General features: G+C 42.4%; 1 protein-coding gene across 1 annotated transcript in view; it reads left to right on the forward strand.

Moving 5' to 3' along the window:
* Window positions 1-17,023, forward strand: part of CACNB4 (calcium voltage-gated channel auxiliary subunit beta 4) — a 156,960-nt gene that overhangs the window by 92,281 nt on the left and 47,656 nt on the right. The window contains exons 3-5 of the mRNA XM_022569720.3: window positions 5,819-5,938; window positions 8,054-8,176; window positions 14,973-15,103. Coding sequence (XP_022425428.1) covers window positions 5,819-5,938; window positions 8,054-8,176; window positions 14,973-15,103 — 374 coding nt within the window. The remainder of the gene's footprint in view (window positions 1-5,818; window positions 5,939-8,053; window positions 8,177-14,972; window positions 15,104-17,023) is intronic.

Below are 17,023 nucleotides of genomic sequence, written 5' to 3' on the forward strand. Positions count from 1 at the left end.
ACCACCCTAGAAGAACTTGAAATCATGGAACAAAGAATAGATTTTGATGGGAGCGAGAGTGTCTTTCTTTCAACGAAGTTGAGGTTCTGCTATGTTCTAGGCACTGCCCAGGCGTATCTACTTGGAGACATAGCCTGGACCCTGCTAGGCTGAGTGGGGGCCCTTGCTAAGAGCTCTGGACATGTTTGGTGAAGGGGGTGGAGGAGAAGAAAGCATCTGCAAGAAAGTGAGGGGCTATCCTGTAAAGATACATGTTGCCTACAAGACCTTTTTGTCTAGGGCAGCCTCACGAGGGGGCTCTTTACCTATCCACCCTGGGAAATCTGGGAAAGTAATCAAGAAAGAGCTTTGTTCCTTCTACATTGTGGAAAAGTGCATCGTCACGTCATTGCAAACTCAGTGGAAAGAAACAAGCTCACATCCATTGGGAGTGATATGTGTCTCTGGACATTCCACTTTCACTTAGCCCACTTAATGCAACTATTAAAATACCAGATTTACATCAAGTTTAACATTCACTTGTCTGATCTGGAAGGGCTGACATTTGGAGTTCGTACCACTGCACAGCCCCATGTGGTAGCCACTAGTTAACATGTGGGTATCTGCCTTTAAATTAATTAAAGTGAAATAAAACTTTAAACATTTAAAAATTAAATGATAAGTTCAGTTCTTCCGTCTGGCCAGGCACATTTCAAGTGCTCCATAACCACATGTGGCTAGTGGCTACCATACTGGACAGCAGCCATACAGAATATCCATCATTGCAGAAAGTTCTCTTGCACAACACTGGTTTTATTTGTGCCATTACTATGCTTGTATGCTATGCTATACTATGGCATCTTAGTAATTCTCCAAAATAACCCTGAAGGGTTCATTCCTATTTTGCCGATGAGGATAGAATCTCAGAAAAGTTAAGCAGCTCTCCTCTCACATTGTTGCCACTGACAGGTGGGCAGTGTCCAGTGAATGGACAGCTAAACTAGGTAGGAAGTGAGAGGCACAGGACTGACCACAAAGCCCAAAAGTTCCAACAATAACCACGTTCTGTTCCAGTATTAATGCATTTAAAAGTCAAACATTTATAAACTCTCCCTTCTCCTTGCTCTAATTTAATGACATATCTAAATACTAAAACTACTCGTAAGAAGAGGAAGTATATTTTAGTTTTAAAAGGACAAGATAAGTAAGTGGATCCCTGGATCTCGTGGTAGGTTTGGAGAGTGACTGCAAATAGGCAAAAGGGTTTTTTTTTTTTTTTTCCTGAAGTGGTAGAAATATTCTAATATTAGATTGTTATGTGAATTGTATCCTGTAAATTTATTAAAAATTTATTGAATCATAATTTAAATTATGTGAATTTTATGGTATGTAAATTATACCTCAATAAAGCTGTTTAAAAAAAAAGAACAAGATGTAAATCCTAAAACTCTAGGGCAGCCAAAAATTGAATGCTGAAAAGCTGCCAAAAACTTTAATGAGTGAGTCAAATATTTGCTGGCAATTCCTGAATTTTCCTCATGATGGTAAACTTAATGATGTTCCATCTCAAATCAAACACTGGGAAACTCTGTGAGGTATGTGTTATTATCTCCATTTCAAAGGGGGAGGAAATTGAGACTCAGAAAGTTAAAATAAGTTGCCCAAGACACACAGCCAGCAAGAACTAGCAGCAGTGTCAAACCCAATACTTCCTGACCCCAAAGTCCACGGCCACTCTCCCATTCATGTCATGGCCTCTCTCTCCAGGCAGGAAAAGAAACTTTTCCATTGTTTGACTTGAGATCACTTTCCTTCTTCTAGGACAACAGTAAGCTAACTGATTTTTTCAATGTTTCTATAACGTTTGTATTTTATACTCAAGAAGATTTATGAAAGGTGTGAGGCTGGAATCTGTTTTCAATATTGAGTAAAAGGGGGAAAAATCTGGGCCTCATGTTAATAGAAAGACATGTATGTGTTTCTTTTGATATTCACTAGGATGCATTATTTTATACATACATATGTAATGTTATATATATATAAAAAGACTTGCAGCGGGCTTCCCTGGTGGCGCAGTAGTTGAGAGTCCGCCTGCCGATGCAGCGGACGCGGGTTCGTGCCCCTGTCCAGGAAGATCCTACATGCCGCGGAGTGGCTGGGCCCGTGAGCCATGGCCACTGAGCCTGCGCATCCGGAGCCTGTGCTCCGCAACGGGAGAGGCCACAACAGTGACAGGCCCGTGTACCACAAAAAAAAAAAAAAAAAGACTTGCAGCAATTGTTTCCATTTTTTCCCCCCAATTTAGTTGTTTCTTTGGAGACTCAAAGATGTGACTTGCAATGGTTTCTGCTTAGGAACTTTTGAGGGACTAGCCTCTGTCGTGCATCTTACAGAAAGATTAACAGCCCAGGTTTGGCTCACTTGATGAGTTGGGTGCCTTGCTCTTTGCCCATTTTATGAAGTGGAATTTTGGAAAACAAAAAGCTGACGGGGCTGCAGTTTTTAGCTTTGGCCAGAGCTAGTAACCTTTATATCTTTAGTTCTGTCCTCTTAGCATCTAGCATTATTCCCTTCTTGCAGTTTCCCTCTTCCTGATCATAAAGGTATAACCAGACCTCTGGGCAGTCCCCCCGACCCTCCAGTCCTACTAAGCCTGCTGCAGCCCCACTTCCCTTCCCCATCCTCCCTCTAGTGCGGCCCAGGCAGTCTCCTCTCGCCTCTCTGTGGCTCTCTTCTTCTGCTCTCTGTGCCTTTGTAAACAACCTAGGTTCTTTTTCTTTTCCTTTCTTTCTCCTGTCTGTACTCTCTATCAAGCAGTTGAAACAAATCAAATAAAAATAGAAACAAGAAATCAGTTCTGTGCCAAGCCAGCAGAACATGTCCATGGGCCAAATTTGGGCTCTTGATGTTGGATCTCTGCTATCCCTAGGACCATTGAGCAGCAATGATTTCCATATTCAGAGAAATGTAGATGTCATTGAAAGAAAAAAAAAAAAAACAGAGTAAATGCTGTGAATCTCACACTGTAATTATAAAAATAAATATCACAGTGCTTTATTTTTCCCTCTACCAATATTATTAGAATATTGTGTGCTTTTACATACTTGGCAATAGTAGAACTTATTAAGTAATTTTGAAATTCTTAACAGTCTTGTTCACATTTCAAAATAAAGTTTATTTGCAGGAGCCCTTGAGTCACTCCTTGTGTGTGCAGAGGATTGAATGCCAGGATTTGAAAAATCGTTAACGGAGTTTTCAGGAAATTAGCCATCTCCTAGTGTCAACAGTGGATTGTGTATTTTAGCTGTTTGACTCACTGCTCCACTGGGTAGCCTGCTTTCTTGTGAACTGCAGTTGTTAGCCTTCCCTAGCACGTGTTTTCAAAACAAGTGCCTCCTTCCTGACTTTCTGCATCGTAATCACTTTATAGTCCAGACACTTTCGCAGACATCTAACACCTTAAAATGGTCTACCACACACATCACACTTCAGCAAAGCATTGCCTAGAACTAACACAAAACCGTTCTCATATATTTTTTAGAAACATTGTTTTCTTTCTCTCTTCCTCTGGATTTTATGCAGATATACCTAAATTTGGACAAAAGATTTATGCTGATAGAACTCTCTTGTTTTAAAGGACTTCAAGGTAGCTCTTTTTTTTTTTTTTTTTTTGCAGTACGCGGGCCTCTCACTGTCGTGGCCTCTCCCGTTGCAGAGCACAGGCTCTGGACGTGCAGGCTCAGCGGCCATGGCTCACGGGCCTAGCTGCTCCGTGGCATGTGGGATCTTCCCAGACCGTGGCATGAACCCGTGTCCCCTGCATCGGCAGGCGGACTCTCAACCACTGCGCCACCAGGGAAGCCCAGGGTAGCTCTTTTTTAAGCAATGAATGCATCTATAAAATAGTCACCCTGTACTTATTTATTTTGTAGGTCCAGATTTTTCCCCAGTAGATTTGCACAGATGAGTTTGGTTATAATTTGGTTAGCAAATACATTTCCTTTGTAAAGGGCACTTTCAAAAGCACTGCATAAAGTGCATGGATTTGGACACACTGCAGTTATGAAACTTATAGTATAATCATTTTGCAATATATAAATGTATCAAATCAACACATTGTATACCTTAAACTTGCACAGTGTTATATGTCAATTATATCTCAATAAAGCTGGGGAAAAAAACTTACCGTGTTTTCTATGCAGCAAATACAATAAAAAAGGATACTGTACATTTCAAGATGGGCAACTTACTTGCATATGTAAGTAAGCTGAAAAATGATTAGAATCTCTTAACTCTTTTTTTTTAAAATCAAGGTAGAAATACCAGCACTAGGAAATAGAAATGAGAATGGCTATTTATTGTGTGCCTACTATGTGCCAGGTCCTAGAGTAAATACTTTATCAAGTCCAGCTCAATGTAGGGTTTGAAACTGCTGGCTCTACGGTTGGATTACCCGTGTTTGAATCCCAGCTTACCCACTGCTCTAAGGATTCAGTGAGATAAGGTGTGCAAAGCATCTAGCCCCACGCTGGTGTGACAGCCAGGGCTCAATAATCAGGGATTCATTATATCCTATTCCATTTAATTCTGTGAAGTAAACCACATCCCCATTTTACAGAAGAGGAGACTGAGTCTTAGAGTGGTCTAGGAACTTGTATAAAGTCTTCAAAAGTGGGTTGCAGAGTTAGAATTTAGAACCAGGGTTCTACTGGGCATTCTGATAAAACTCTAACCAGGAATTATTGTTCTAGGCTGCCAGGAAAATCTGTGCTGGGATTTTTTTATGGTGGGAAAGACTACCCCAGCTAAAATGACACCCTCTACCTGAGACAAAGCTACCCATACAGGCAGCAAATTCACAAATAATGTATAAACAAACAAACCCTAACATTTCTAAGTTTAGAAAAATCTTTCAAAGTGCCCGCTTCAGCAGTCAGCCATTCTTAGAGTTATTTTTTTGCAGTGGGTAGCAAATTCTCAGCTATATGGATAAGCATACACCTTTTAGAATCTGTACCTGGTTTATGAAACATGCCAAATACACCAGTCTTATCAATACGTCTGCTGTGGAAATATCTACACAAATATCAACTTCTAATGCCAGCTTAAGGAAAGTGTAAGGGTGATGTTCTTTTAGCAAGCAGAAAGCAAGCTTCTGGGGTGTTTGTTTTTGTTTTTAACTTTTCAGCTGCTGTGGTTTTCATCTCTTCTTATGGCATGAGCACCAAGTGATGTCCACTGCCCGAAATTCCTTGGCCACATGAGTCAGGCTGGATTTCATTATTGTTCAAATAGTCCTTCTAGGAATGGGCTTCAGTTGAGGACATCCTTGTTCAATGGCGTTGACAATGGAACTGAAAATCATTTTACTAATTCAGGTTTCTGATTTGCTGTGTTGAAATCTTAAATTGATCATCTGTAATCCAAGATATGGGTAGGAGTTACTCTTGTAATAGGCTAAATCTCTTACTCCTTTAAAAATCTGTATATAAAACAGAGAATGGAATGAAATTTCAGTTCCGCAAGTTGATATGGGCTTAATATAAAGATAGCACAAAACAAGAAGAATTGGGGCTGAACATCACATAATTTTCATTGCAGTTTACTTTCTAGCACTTAATCTAGTCAAAATATTTCCCTTCCTAACATTGCTACCTTCCGAATTACTCAGATGCTTAACTATATTCTGCCATCTAAATTTATGTCTGCAATAAGGCATAGAGCGTATTTATCAAATTCTATGCAAATGAGAAGAACCCACTCCAGGATGCTGTTAGATGTGATGATTTAAGAAGCTCCACATCACCTCATTCAAGCTACTCCGGGTTTTCCTTTCCAGGGTTCAGCGGATTCCTACACGAGCAGGCCGTCTGACTCCGATGTCTCTCTGGAAGAGGATCGGGAAGCAATTCGGCAAGAGAGAGAGCAGCAGGCGGCCATCCAGCTTGAGAGAGCAAAGGTGACGTTCTTGCCCCTCTTGGGTTCCAAAGTGGCATGTTGCCCAGCAGGTATCAGCTGCTCTTCCCCTGCCTCAGATTTCTCTGGAGTAATCATTTTATGATCATTCTGATAAGGCACCAGATTGCAAGGCTCCATGATCTGTTCACCCCTGATAGTAACATTCTCAGGGAGCCATATCCTGAGACACGGACCCCTTCACCTACCTTTTGTGTTTGGTTTGCTGGTGAAAATTCTTGGTCATCTTCTAACTTAGCGATTGTGCCCCATATCCAGCTTGCCCCTCCCACTGTCGTTAGAGGGCCTCCCAAGGAACCAGCGTGCTTGCCCCGTTCTCCAAGACAGCAGCCTTCATGCAGGCCACACGTGCATAACTGGTCAGTGGGTCTCCCTGTTGGTGTCTCTGTTCTTCCCTCTTGGTGTCAATCTCCCACCTCAAGTTCACCGTTCAGAGCTTTGAAAAACGATTAGCATTTCAGCAAAGATGAGCAATGAAAGGCTTTGCTGCAAGAGACCTTCAGATATTCCACAGGGAGGGGCCCCCATAGGAATCCCTGCCCCATAGGAGGCAACAAAGAACAAATTGCATTTTTGAATGTTAGAACTGAGTCACTAGAGATCTCCCATGCTGTGTCTTTCAGACTTTTTTTTTTTTTTTTAAGCACAGACCCCTTTTGTCAAATGAAATTTTATGCACAGTAACAGATATAACATGTTCCTGGTCAGCCTCTCCTCCTTTGCCCTTCACGATAGACTCCTAAAGCATATTGATCTAGTCTTTCTAATTTTTAGGAGAAAAAAAAAAAGGAAGCTCAGATAAAGTGAACTCCTTCCCTTTTCTATTTTTATTTTATTTATTTATTTATTTACTTATTTACTTACTTATTTATTTTTTTTATTTTTATTTCTTTGTGGTATGTGGACCTCTCACTGTTGTGGCCTCTCCCGTTGCGGAGCACAGGCTCCGGACACGCAGGCCCAGCGGCCATGGCTCACGGGCCCAGCCGCTCCACGGCATGTGGGATCCTCCCGGACCAGGGCACGAACCCGTGTCCCCTGCATTGGCAGGCAGACTCTCAACCACTGCGCCACCAAAGAAGCCCCCCTTTTCTATTTTTACAGTAAAATGTTTAAAAGAGCGGGAAGAGGAGGATGAAGCAGGTTCACAAGGTGTCTTCCTTTGCTTCCACACCCGTGCTACCTGTGCTGGTTGGCGGAAGGGGGTTGGAGCAGCACCTGGGAAAGGACATCAGTGAGACTCTAACTCGGATCCTGCCTCAGTGCTGTTGCTCCCAGGCGTGGTCCCAGCACGAATAAATGAGCCCATAACAGAGCAGCCTGGGATTGCTGGAAACTGGTGTTCTTACTTGTGGCTAAATTTTGTTTTAGGTTTCTCTCAGAGTCTATTTTGTGGCTATTGAGGTCACCCAAATGTCAGCAACAGCGCTGTTAGCTTAGGCTGGTGGCTTACTTAACCTCTGCCAAGCTGCACCAGGCCGAGAGCACTTTGCTGCGGAGGAATCTGTCTAAGAAAAGTTTCAGAAGCAGCTTTTGTTAGCTACAGAGAAGGTGATGAGTGAGCAGCTCCGCCCTTCCTGTCTACTCAGACCGGGCTTTCTTTTCCCTGGCAGGACAAGGTATTCTATTGAGTGGGATCCTGCAGGTTTTCAGGCCTAAGGCTATTTCAAAAATATTTATTTTAACCCTCCACCACCTTTTTATTTAAGACCCAGCACACATTTCCTGTATGCCAAGGTGGAGGCGTCTGTTACCATTTAAAATAATAAACATGAGTTTTATGACTAGAGGCCAAAGCAGACTGCCCCTCCCGCCTTTCCATCCCTTCCCGCCAGATTTTAGGGCACGATTCTTTGGGATGTTGGAAAGGACGACAGGAGGGGGAACATGGTCGGGCTGATAGGACTGAATCCTCTTCAGAGCCCTTTCTGCAGATTTCTCACTGCTGCCTGGAAATGTGGAACCCAGTTGAGATCCCTCTTTGGAAAGTGATTTCCCTTACTGCCTGGTACTATCCATTATCTGGTTCTACATTTCAGTGTGAAAAATCCTCTTCTGTCTTCCTCCCTCCATCCTTATTCCATGGTTCTGTTCCCAGTCCAAACCTGTAGCATTTGCTGTGAAGACGAATGTGAGCTACTGTGGTGCCTTGGATGAGGATGTGCCTGTTCCAAGCACGGCCATCTCCTTTGACGCCAAGGACTTCCTACACATTAAAGAGGTAAATGTACGGCACTCTGTATCCCCTAACCTGCTACAAGGCCAAGGCCAGGAATCAGCTCTGAGCCAAACTAAATGGAGAGAAGCCCTGAGGAGCTGCCAATGTGTTACCTCATTTAATTGGCTAAGCCTTCCAAATCCATTCCTTCTCAGCGAGATTTGGAAGCCTGAGATCATTGCTTACATTATCACACATTTAAAACATTGAATCACAATCATCAGAGGATCGATTTAGGATAGACCTGTGGTCCTCTGGTCACCTTTTAATCACCTACCATGGTAGATCCATTGACATAGATCAATGGATCCAATTTAGGGAAATGTGAGTTTGGTGGCATGGCTCCTACCCAGAAGGCACCATTTACAAGGGATGTTGTAATTATAAACATCTGGATTATTGTCCCGTGGACCTTGACCGCCAAACCAACACTACAGAGTATAATAATTAAATTGTTAAAGTTAAGAGAAGGGCAGAGGACTTTGGGAAATAGAAACCTTGAGGGATTGAGCACTTGAGGCCTCGCATCTTGAAAGATGGAATAGTGACATCAGAAACTTTCATTTACTCAACCTGGGTGTATTGAAATCCTCCTTTATGTCAGACATCGTGCTGGGCATTTGGGGATCAGAGCTGAAGGTCCACTGTCCCCTCGGCCAGGGAGCTCAGAGTCTGGTGGGGGAGACAGACTAGTGCATAGTTTCTGCATGGGTTGAGAAGTTCCGTTACAGTAAAATTGAATGGGTGTTGTGGGAGCCCAAAGAAAGAGCAGGAGGGACCATCCAGCTCAGGAGGAGGAGGGTGGGGGGCTGGAAAGCTCTTCAGAAGTGGTGAAGCCTGAGTTCAGGCTGGGGTGAGGGGTGGCAGTTTCAGGTGGAAGGGACAGCCAGGGGCAATGAGCACAGCACCGCTGGAGGGTGGTAAGCGGGGAGTGGTACAGGGGATGGGCCACGTCAGAGAGGCAGGGGCCAGATGAGAAAGGATCTCGTAGGCCATGGCAAGGAGGCTGGACTCGATGACCAGGCAGTGGGCTGGAGAGGAATTTTAAATAAAGGATGGATGTGACCAGCCTCGTATCTTAGCATGGCGACTCTGATGGTCGAGGGAGTATTGCAGAGGCTGGGGAGACATGGTAAGTCTAGACAGTGGCTGAAGCAGAGATGATAGAAAGAGGGAGCAGCTTGGAGAGAGAGTTAAGAGGCAAATAGACCAGATTGGAAGATTTCACATGGTGGCGGGGGCGGGGGGGGATAGTGGAGAAAGTGAGATGAAGAGAAATGAAGGATGGAGGGCAGTTTTTCTAGCTCACCTGAAAGGGCAGAGGGTGGTGTCAGCTATCAAAATAAAGAAGGCCGAGAGGGGAGAAGATTTGTGACAGGGATGATGTGATTATAAATTTGCTATTAGGTGGACTGTGTCTGGGGCACTGGGAACCTCCCATGGAGTTACTCAATGGGCCTTTCCCCACATAATGTGGAGGCCAGAGGAGAGGAGTTGCAGTTTGCTCTTCCTAAGTGCTTTGAGTTGAAAAGGACAGGTTTTACCCAGGAGAAGGCAGAATAGAGTTGAGGGAGTGTTTTTACAAGTTTATTTGCTTTTTTTTGTTTTTTTAGGATGGGAAAGATTTAAATATGTTTTCCATGCTGAGATGTTGAACCCAGTGATATATATGGGAAGGAAAAGACCTAACTGATAGAATGAGGGGCTGGAGTAGAGGGAGGGAGATGGCATCCGGAATATTGGCACAAGAAGTAGGCCGAGTCAGGAGGAAAGTCTTGCCTTCCTTGAACTTCCCTGTTCTGCACAGGATTTTCCAGTGGGGCTGGAGGCATACATTGGAGGACATTCCTACTTGATAGTCTCCATTGGCTCTGCTGGAAAGGAGCCGTTAGAAATTGGATCTTAGAAAACAGAGAGTGGATATATAATGGTGGATACATGTCATTACACATTTGTCAAAACCCATAGAAGGTACAACATAACTCTGGGTGAGAATGATGCGTCATTGTAGGTTCATCATTGTAACAAATGTACCACTCTAGTGTGGGATGTTGATAGTGGGGGAGGTTATGCATGTGTGGAGGCAGGGGTATATGGGAACTCTCTGTACTTTTCCCACAATTCTGCTATGAACCTAGAACTGCTCTTAAAAATAAAGTTTACTAATTAAAAAACATTTTGAAAAAAGAAAAAGGAGAGTGTAAGGGTGGAACAATAAAGTGAAACCCGACCCTGAGGAGCCTGAGGAATGTGATCAACATAAACCTGTCACTTAATGCCACTGAGACACCAGCACTTACCCTCTGGCCCAAAACAAGATGTGCACAGTTAATATATAACAATTTGAAAATCGCTGTCTTTCAAAACTCTGCATTCTACAATAGCATTAATGACACCAAGACATATACATTTAAAAATTTTTAACTATATGATAGCAAGTAGGTCAAACACTGGGATGTCTACAGATGTCTCACTGTCTTTGCATTGTGCCCATGTGAACTGGGTGAAATTCTACATTTGTTCCTTTGTTCCATTCAAGATATAGTTCTTGAGCATTTAGTGTGTGCTAATGTTGGCACATATTGTCTGACAGATGTTGTCTGACAGCTGTAAACAAAGACAGAGTACCTTCCCTCATGGACTTAAATTCTAGTGGGGAGACAGATAATGAAAAAATACATCATTACAAATTGTGAATGCTTTGTGTAAAAAATGAACTGGATGCTGGGAATCTTAAAATATAGGGATGAGGAGGTTATATACTTTTAAATATAGGGGTGATCAGAGAAGCCTTTCTGAGTATGTGACCATTAAGCAGGGTAGCCAGCCTTAAAAAAAAAAAGAAGAAAGAAGAAACCTTCTAGGGAGAGGAAACAGCATGTGTAAAGGCCCTGTGTTAGGACAAAATAAGTTGGCACAATCAATCAACTGGAAGAAGGTCATATGCCTGGAACGCAGTGAGCCAGTAGCAGGAAACAGAGTTGTAGAAGTAAGCAGGGCACAGGTCAAGTAGGACCTTAAGGTGACGGCAAGACTTCATATTTTATTCTAAGTATAATAAGATGGCACTGAAGACTTTAAAAGCAGAGGAGTGGGATGAATTTATTATTTGAAGGCTATTCTGATTGTTGTAGAGACAGTGGATTGGAGTGGGATAAGTACGGAATCAGGGAGACTGTTAGAACTATTTTAGATGAGAGATAATGGGACTGAGCTGGCCTGGTGTCAGTGAGATGGAAAGAAGTAGACACCTTTGACATATATTGTGGAAGTTCAATGATCTGTGCTGCTGATGGACCACATGTAGGAACTAAGATTGAGGGAGAAATCCAAGATGATCAAGGAAATCAAGCTTTATGAATTGAGCAACTAGGATGGAGTTGACCAGGGTGGAGTGAGGACAGATGGGAAGGGAGGTTAGGGAGTAGACATCTCAAAGGAGATATGAAGGAGGAAGTTAGATGTAAGAATTTGGAGCTCAGAGGACGGGGTTGGGCCAAAGAAATAAGTTTGGATCATTAGTTTATCCAGGTGGCATTTAAAGCTGAGGTAATGACAGAAGTCACCTAAAGAGAGAGGACAGGGAGGAGAGAAAACAGCCCTGGATCAAACTCAAAGGAATTCCATCCTGCAAAAGTGCGGTGCATGAAAAGATTCAACAATTACGGAAAAGGAGAAACATGAGATTTGGGAGGAAAATCAGGACAGAGCAAGGCATGGACATCAAGAGAGAAGAGCGTATCCAAAAGGAGGCAGCAACCAGCTGTGGCCAGGGTTGCGACATGTCACCTAAGACAAGGAGAAAGGAATGGATGTCAGGTTGGCAAAGTGGTCAGTAGCAACGAAGTCACTGGGACCATTGTCTGGAGTTATGGAGACAGACAGAAGCTGGATGGAGTGTAATGAGGAGAGAAGGGGAGTTAGGAAGTATATTTAGCAAGCACAGATGGTGCTTTCAAGGGAGTTGACACTGACCGGGCAGTAGACTGAAGAGCGTATGAAGTCCAAAGAGCTTTCCTTTCAAGATGGGAGCTATCAGAGCACCAGTACATGCTGCTATTAACCACCAGAGAGAGAGGGAGAGATTGATGGGAAAGGAGAGATAGGCAAAGGAGTCAAGTTTTTGGTAGGCAGGAAGCGTGGGATCCAGACCCCGAGAGGAGAGACAGACCTCTGATACGAAGGGGAACACTAATTCATTATAACATGCAGGAAAAAGATGAGTGCAGGCACACACAGCTCAGAGCCTTGGTTATAAGAAGCTGAGGAAGCACTGAGTTGATGGCTTCTGCTTTCTCAATCGTGTACGTGGTGGGGATATCCATATTTGCCTCGAAGACAAGGACTCTTTACCTGAAACATGTACCCTGACATCTGAATGGTTACGTTGACTTTGTCTCACCATTCCCATCAAAAATGACCAAACCGTATTCATTAGCTGCTCATACCCATCGTTTCCAAGGAGAAGCAGCACTTTAAATGGTAAGAGAAGTTTTCACATATTCCATGCACACTACTCACACCCTTATCCCCACCTTGCTATATTTTATTGCTTTCCTCCATCCCATCAATCTTCTCCATTTGTCCAGTGGGTTGCTTTTTTGAAGGATGTGCTCCTTCATCAGTGACTTTCTCTTGTCTGGCAGTTTGATGTATGGTATTGAGTTGGTAATCCTGTGTGGATTTGAGCCACGTGTTTTCAGACCTTGAGGTCGCAGATAAGGAAACATCTTAGAAAGAGAAAGTGCTCATCGTTTTAGGGAAATGAGAAGGATTGGAACACTAAGGTGACCTTGCCAGAGAGCTGGCATGTGCTCCCAGAATATCAACACAAAGGAACATATTTCTATAATCGAGTTGTAGCCTTTCCTCTCATCCCTCACCTAGAAGGCCATTTGGTATATGCTCTGTTATAAGTACTGCCTCAGTAACGAAAAGCTTCAATGCAGAGAAAAGCTACAGCTCTCCTTATCACATATATACCAAAGGACAGGCGATTTAATAAGCTTTTGAACATACAACGCAGCTTTCCCCAAATTGGCTCAAAGAACTTTCATTAACGTTAAGTCAGATTCTCACTGTTTCTTAGAACTAAGGTAAAACATCTTGGGAAGTTGTGTTAACTACTTCAGAAACCCCTTAAGGTTATTTGGATACGACTTAGTAAGTTAGTGTTCTGGTGGGCTAACTTGATTTCCGGCTAGGAAACTATGACTCATTGTGTGTTTTGCCCCTACCACAGTAAAATTTAAATGCCAGGTCTGTGCACCAAGCATTCTGAAAGGGTCCCGTTGCCTTTTGTTAATTCCAAAATAAATGGGCCTGGTATTTCAGGCCTGTTATCCTGAAATAAACGATGGAAAGATGGAAGAAACTGAGACCTAGATTGTTCAAGATTTTATATTAGGTCAACTCTTTTCTTCAGTGCAGGCTCAGACTGCATGCCATGCGGGCCTTGTGTAGGAGCTGTGTGCATAACAAAGGCCAAATCTCTAAATCATATCTTTTTGCTTTTGAGTGTGAAGCTGTTACTCAGAATTACTCAGTTACCTGGAATTTCATGCTGCGATGATTCAACAGAATCATCCATTCCTCCTTCACAACGTGTCAATGTCATATACATATAAATTCTGCTGTTCTCTGAGCTAAGCAAAATATATCATAGAGAGTTACATTTCGAAAAAACCAAATGGTTTCTGGATCAAAGAGAGAGAGTTACCTTGCCCAACACTGTTAAAGACACAAAAGGAAGTTTTTGGAATTATCTCTGGAGGATGTAAACAGTAGGACTAATATCTGCGTTCTAGAAATCACCTAGCAGAAACCTTCCCTTGAGGCAGGTAGCTTGGCTTAAATATGCCTCCTGCCCTAGGATTCAGCAAATCTATCATTACAAATGCAGTTTTGCTGGCCCATCACATAGGACCATGTTCACCCCATATTGGCTGAAGCCTTTGTGTGGGTTTGTTTCCCAAGTTTATGTGTCATGGAACTTTATTTAAATGGAAATTCCTTCATTCCTGTTGGGCTTCAGGCCATTTGGAGATTATTTCAAAAATTCCACTTATGTATAATATGCTTAGCCTTTGTAAGAGTAGGCTTGTTTTTCTTCAGGTAGTAAGATGGACCTTGATTTGCAAACCTATATTTGGAAGATTATAATTTTTCCCCAGAGAGAGTAGAATACAGATAGTATGGTGGAATTTTTACCTCAAAGCTTTTGACAAAAACCAGACTATTCGGTGTATTTTGTCTTAGACTTGTCTATCCTGTCTTCCAGAGTTCCAGTTACGTTGGTGCATATTTATCCATGTAAAATCTATTCCTTAAGAATTGGCCAGAGCTTCTTGACAAGGACCAAAGGAATCCAAATGTTAAGACCTGACTTTTGCCCAGGGATTGGCAAACTGTGGCTCACAGGCTGAAACCAGTCTGCTGCCTTTTTTGGAAAGAAAAAATTTGTTGAAGCACAGCCGTGCTTACTTGTTTACGTATTGACTGTGGCTGCTTCCACACCGTAATAGCAGATTACAATAGTTGTAGCAGAGACCATATGGCCTGCAAACCCTAAAGTGTTTACTCTCTGGGCCTTTAGATTAAAAGTTTGGTTTCTTCTATGGACTTCTCCACCCCAGATATATATAATATAGTATAATATACTATAAATAGTGTTTGTATATGTAATAGAGTATAGTATAATATTATATAATATAGTGTTTCATTCCTTTGGCCCCCTGAGATTTATAAATGTGAAGATCAGTGAATTACTGTTGATAGCAGTTTTATTCCTGCATTCCAGAAATATAACAATGATTGGTGGATAGGAAGGCTGGTGAAAGAAGGCTGTGAGATTGGCTTCATCCCAAGTCCACTTAGATTGGAGAACATACGGATTCAGCAAGAACAAAAAAGAGGACGTTTTCACGGAGGGTAAGGCTCCTTCCTTTCTCTAAAGTTTTTTGGAGGAAGTAGGCAAATTAGGTGATATTTTCAAGTTTGCTTATTAGGTTAAACATATATGCTTTCAAAGTAAAAGCTACTTCTCTATGTGCAAGGTGTTTCTGAAATTGACACAAAAGGGTTTCACATAGTTCACTCTCTCCATTGTGTGCTGAAGCCTGGACACCCCTGGAATCAACACGAATTCCACAGTGGAGACTGTTTTCTGCAGCTTCAGCAAACCCTCCTGGGAACCTAAGCTTTCCTCTGTGAGAGTCGTGTAGGGTATCCTTTCTCAGTACAGTAAGTGGGGGCCTGGCCTGACCTGGCATCATGGCTCTTCTTGGTTAACTTTCAGAGACTCTCTTTCAAGTGGGCACAGAATGCCATGGCACATGCAATACCATCCCGGGACTAGTAGCACTTTGTCCAGGGTTTTCTGTGGCTGCTGCCATCGCTTGGTACTTGGGGTAAGACTCTGTCCAGCTTCAGATGAATTAACCTCTAGTGAACTCATGAAGTAGCCACAAAGATCTCAGAGTGCGGGTATTTAAAGGTCCCAGGGATGCAAGCAAAGCCTGAGAGGAGAAATCAGAATCATACTGAGCCTGCATATATTGTGAGCCTACACTGAAGTACTGATTTGGTATGTGTTACCATTTTTTGAAAGTCCTAAAATAGAATCAGTTCTTTCTCTTAACTCTCAACCTCCTTTTTCTATTAGATCCTTTTCTGTTTCAAAAACTCCTCTGTTCTTCAGGGGCCCTTTTGCCTTTGTCATAATGGGAACCTCTTAAACAGTGATAGGAGATCACAAAAGTAGAGTGTTAGCCCACTTTTAATTATCATGCCTATAACATTATTAATGATTAATCCCTCTTATTACTTCTTCTCTAGACTTTTTGTCTCTCATGCTGCTCCATGTGGGAACACGTGTTCCTGTCTCAGGACCTTTGTAATTGCTGTTTCCTTTTACTGGACGCTTTTCTTCACTTTTCCACTGGATCACTCCATCTGCTTCAGATCTTAGTTAAATATCACCTTTTCAATGACCCCTTTCCTGCCACCATATTTAAAGTTGAATCCACTTCTCTTCCCTTGCTTCCTATCTCTCTCCCGACTCAGTTTTCTCTGTTGCACTTATTACTGTCAGGAATACTATATATTTACCTATTCATCTGTTTGATACTGATACTTCCCGTTAGAATTTGTCTGTATAAGGGAAGGAATTTTGTTTTTCCCCCCACTGTTGTATTCCTAGTTTCTAGGACAGTGAATACTCAATAGATATTTGAATGAAATAATAAATGAATTATTATCACCATTTCCAAAGTTATTCTACTATTATTATTATTATTCCATAAAATTATTTTACACTTCTGAACTAAAGGCTTACTTTGCCCACAGGCACAAGAGTAAAACCAAGAGCTCAAAGACATGATCTTCTTTTATCTTTATACCAACTGTGAAGTATAGTTTCTCCTTCTAGAGATGGGGAAACTCAGGCACAAAGATATGATATGGTGTGCCAAGGTCCCACGACTAGTAATGGGCAAAGCCGGGAGGAGAAATCAGATTGTCCTAACTCTAGGGACCATACTTAAGCACTGAAGGAAGGGACACTGGAGAAGTGGGAAGGTGGGCTCCTGAGGGCCCTGGTGGGCTCCAGGGAAGCTTCCCAAGCCACATGCAGGAACCAATATGAATGAGCTTCCATTCCATTCCATAATATTATTCATGACCAAATCCTTACTGCCAGTTCTTAATTCTGATCCCCACATAAGAAGTGCTTCTTCCAGATCTTACTGCTTGTTTTGAGCTGTGTTTGACATCCAGCTAGTGTACTGGTGACCAGTGTTGGTTAAAAAGACAGTTCACAAGAACATTCTTAGTAGTGATTCTTTTGCCTCA

The sequence above is a fragment of the Delphinapterus leucas genome, chromosome 8 (genome assembly GCF_059928025.1).
Source record: "Delphinapterus leucas isolate spDelLeu-1000000601 "Yukka" chromosome 8, BTC_Dleu_Yukka2, whole genome shotgun sequence".
Classification (NCBI taxonomy): domain Eukaryota; kingdom Metazoa; phylum Chordata; class Mammalia; order Artiodactyla; family Monodontidae; genus Delphinapterus; species Delphinapterus leucas.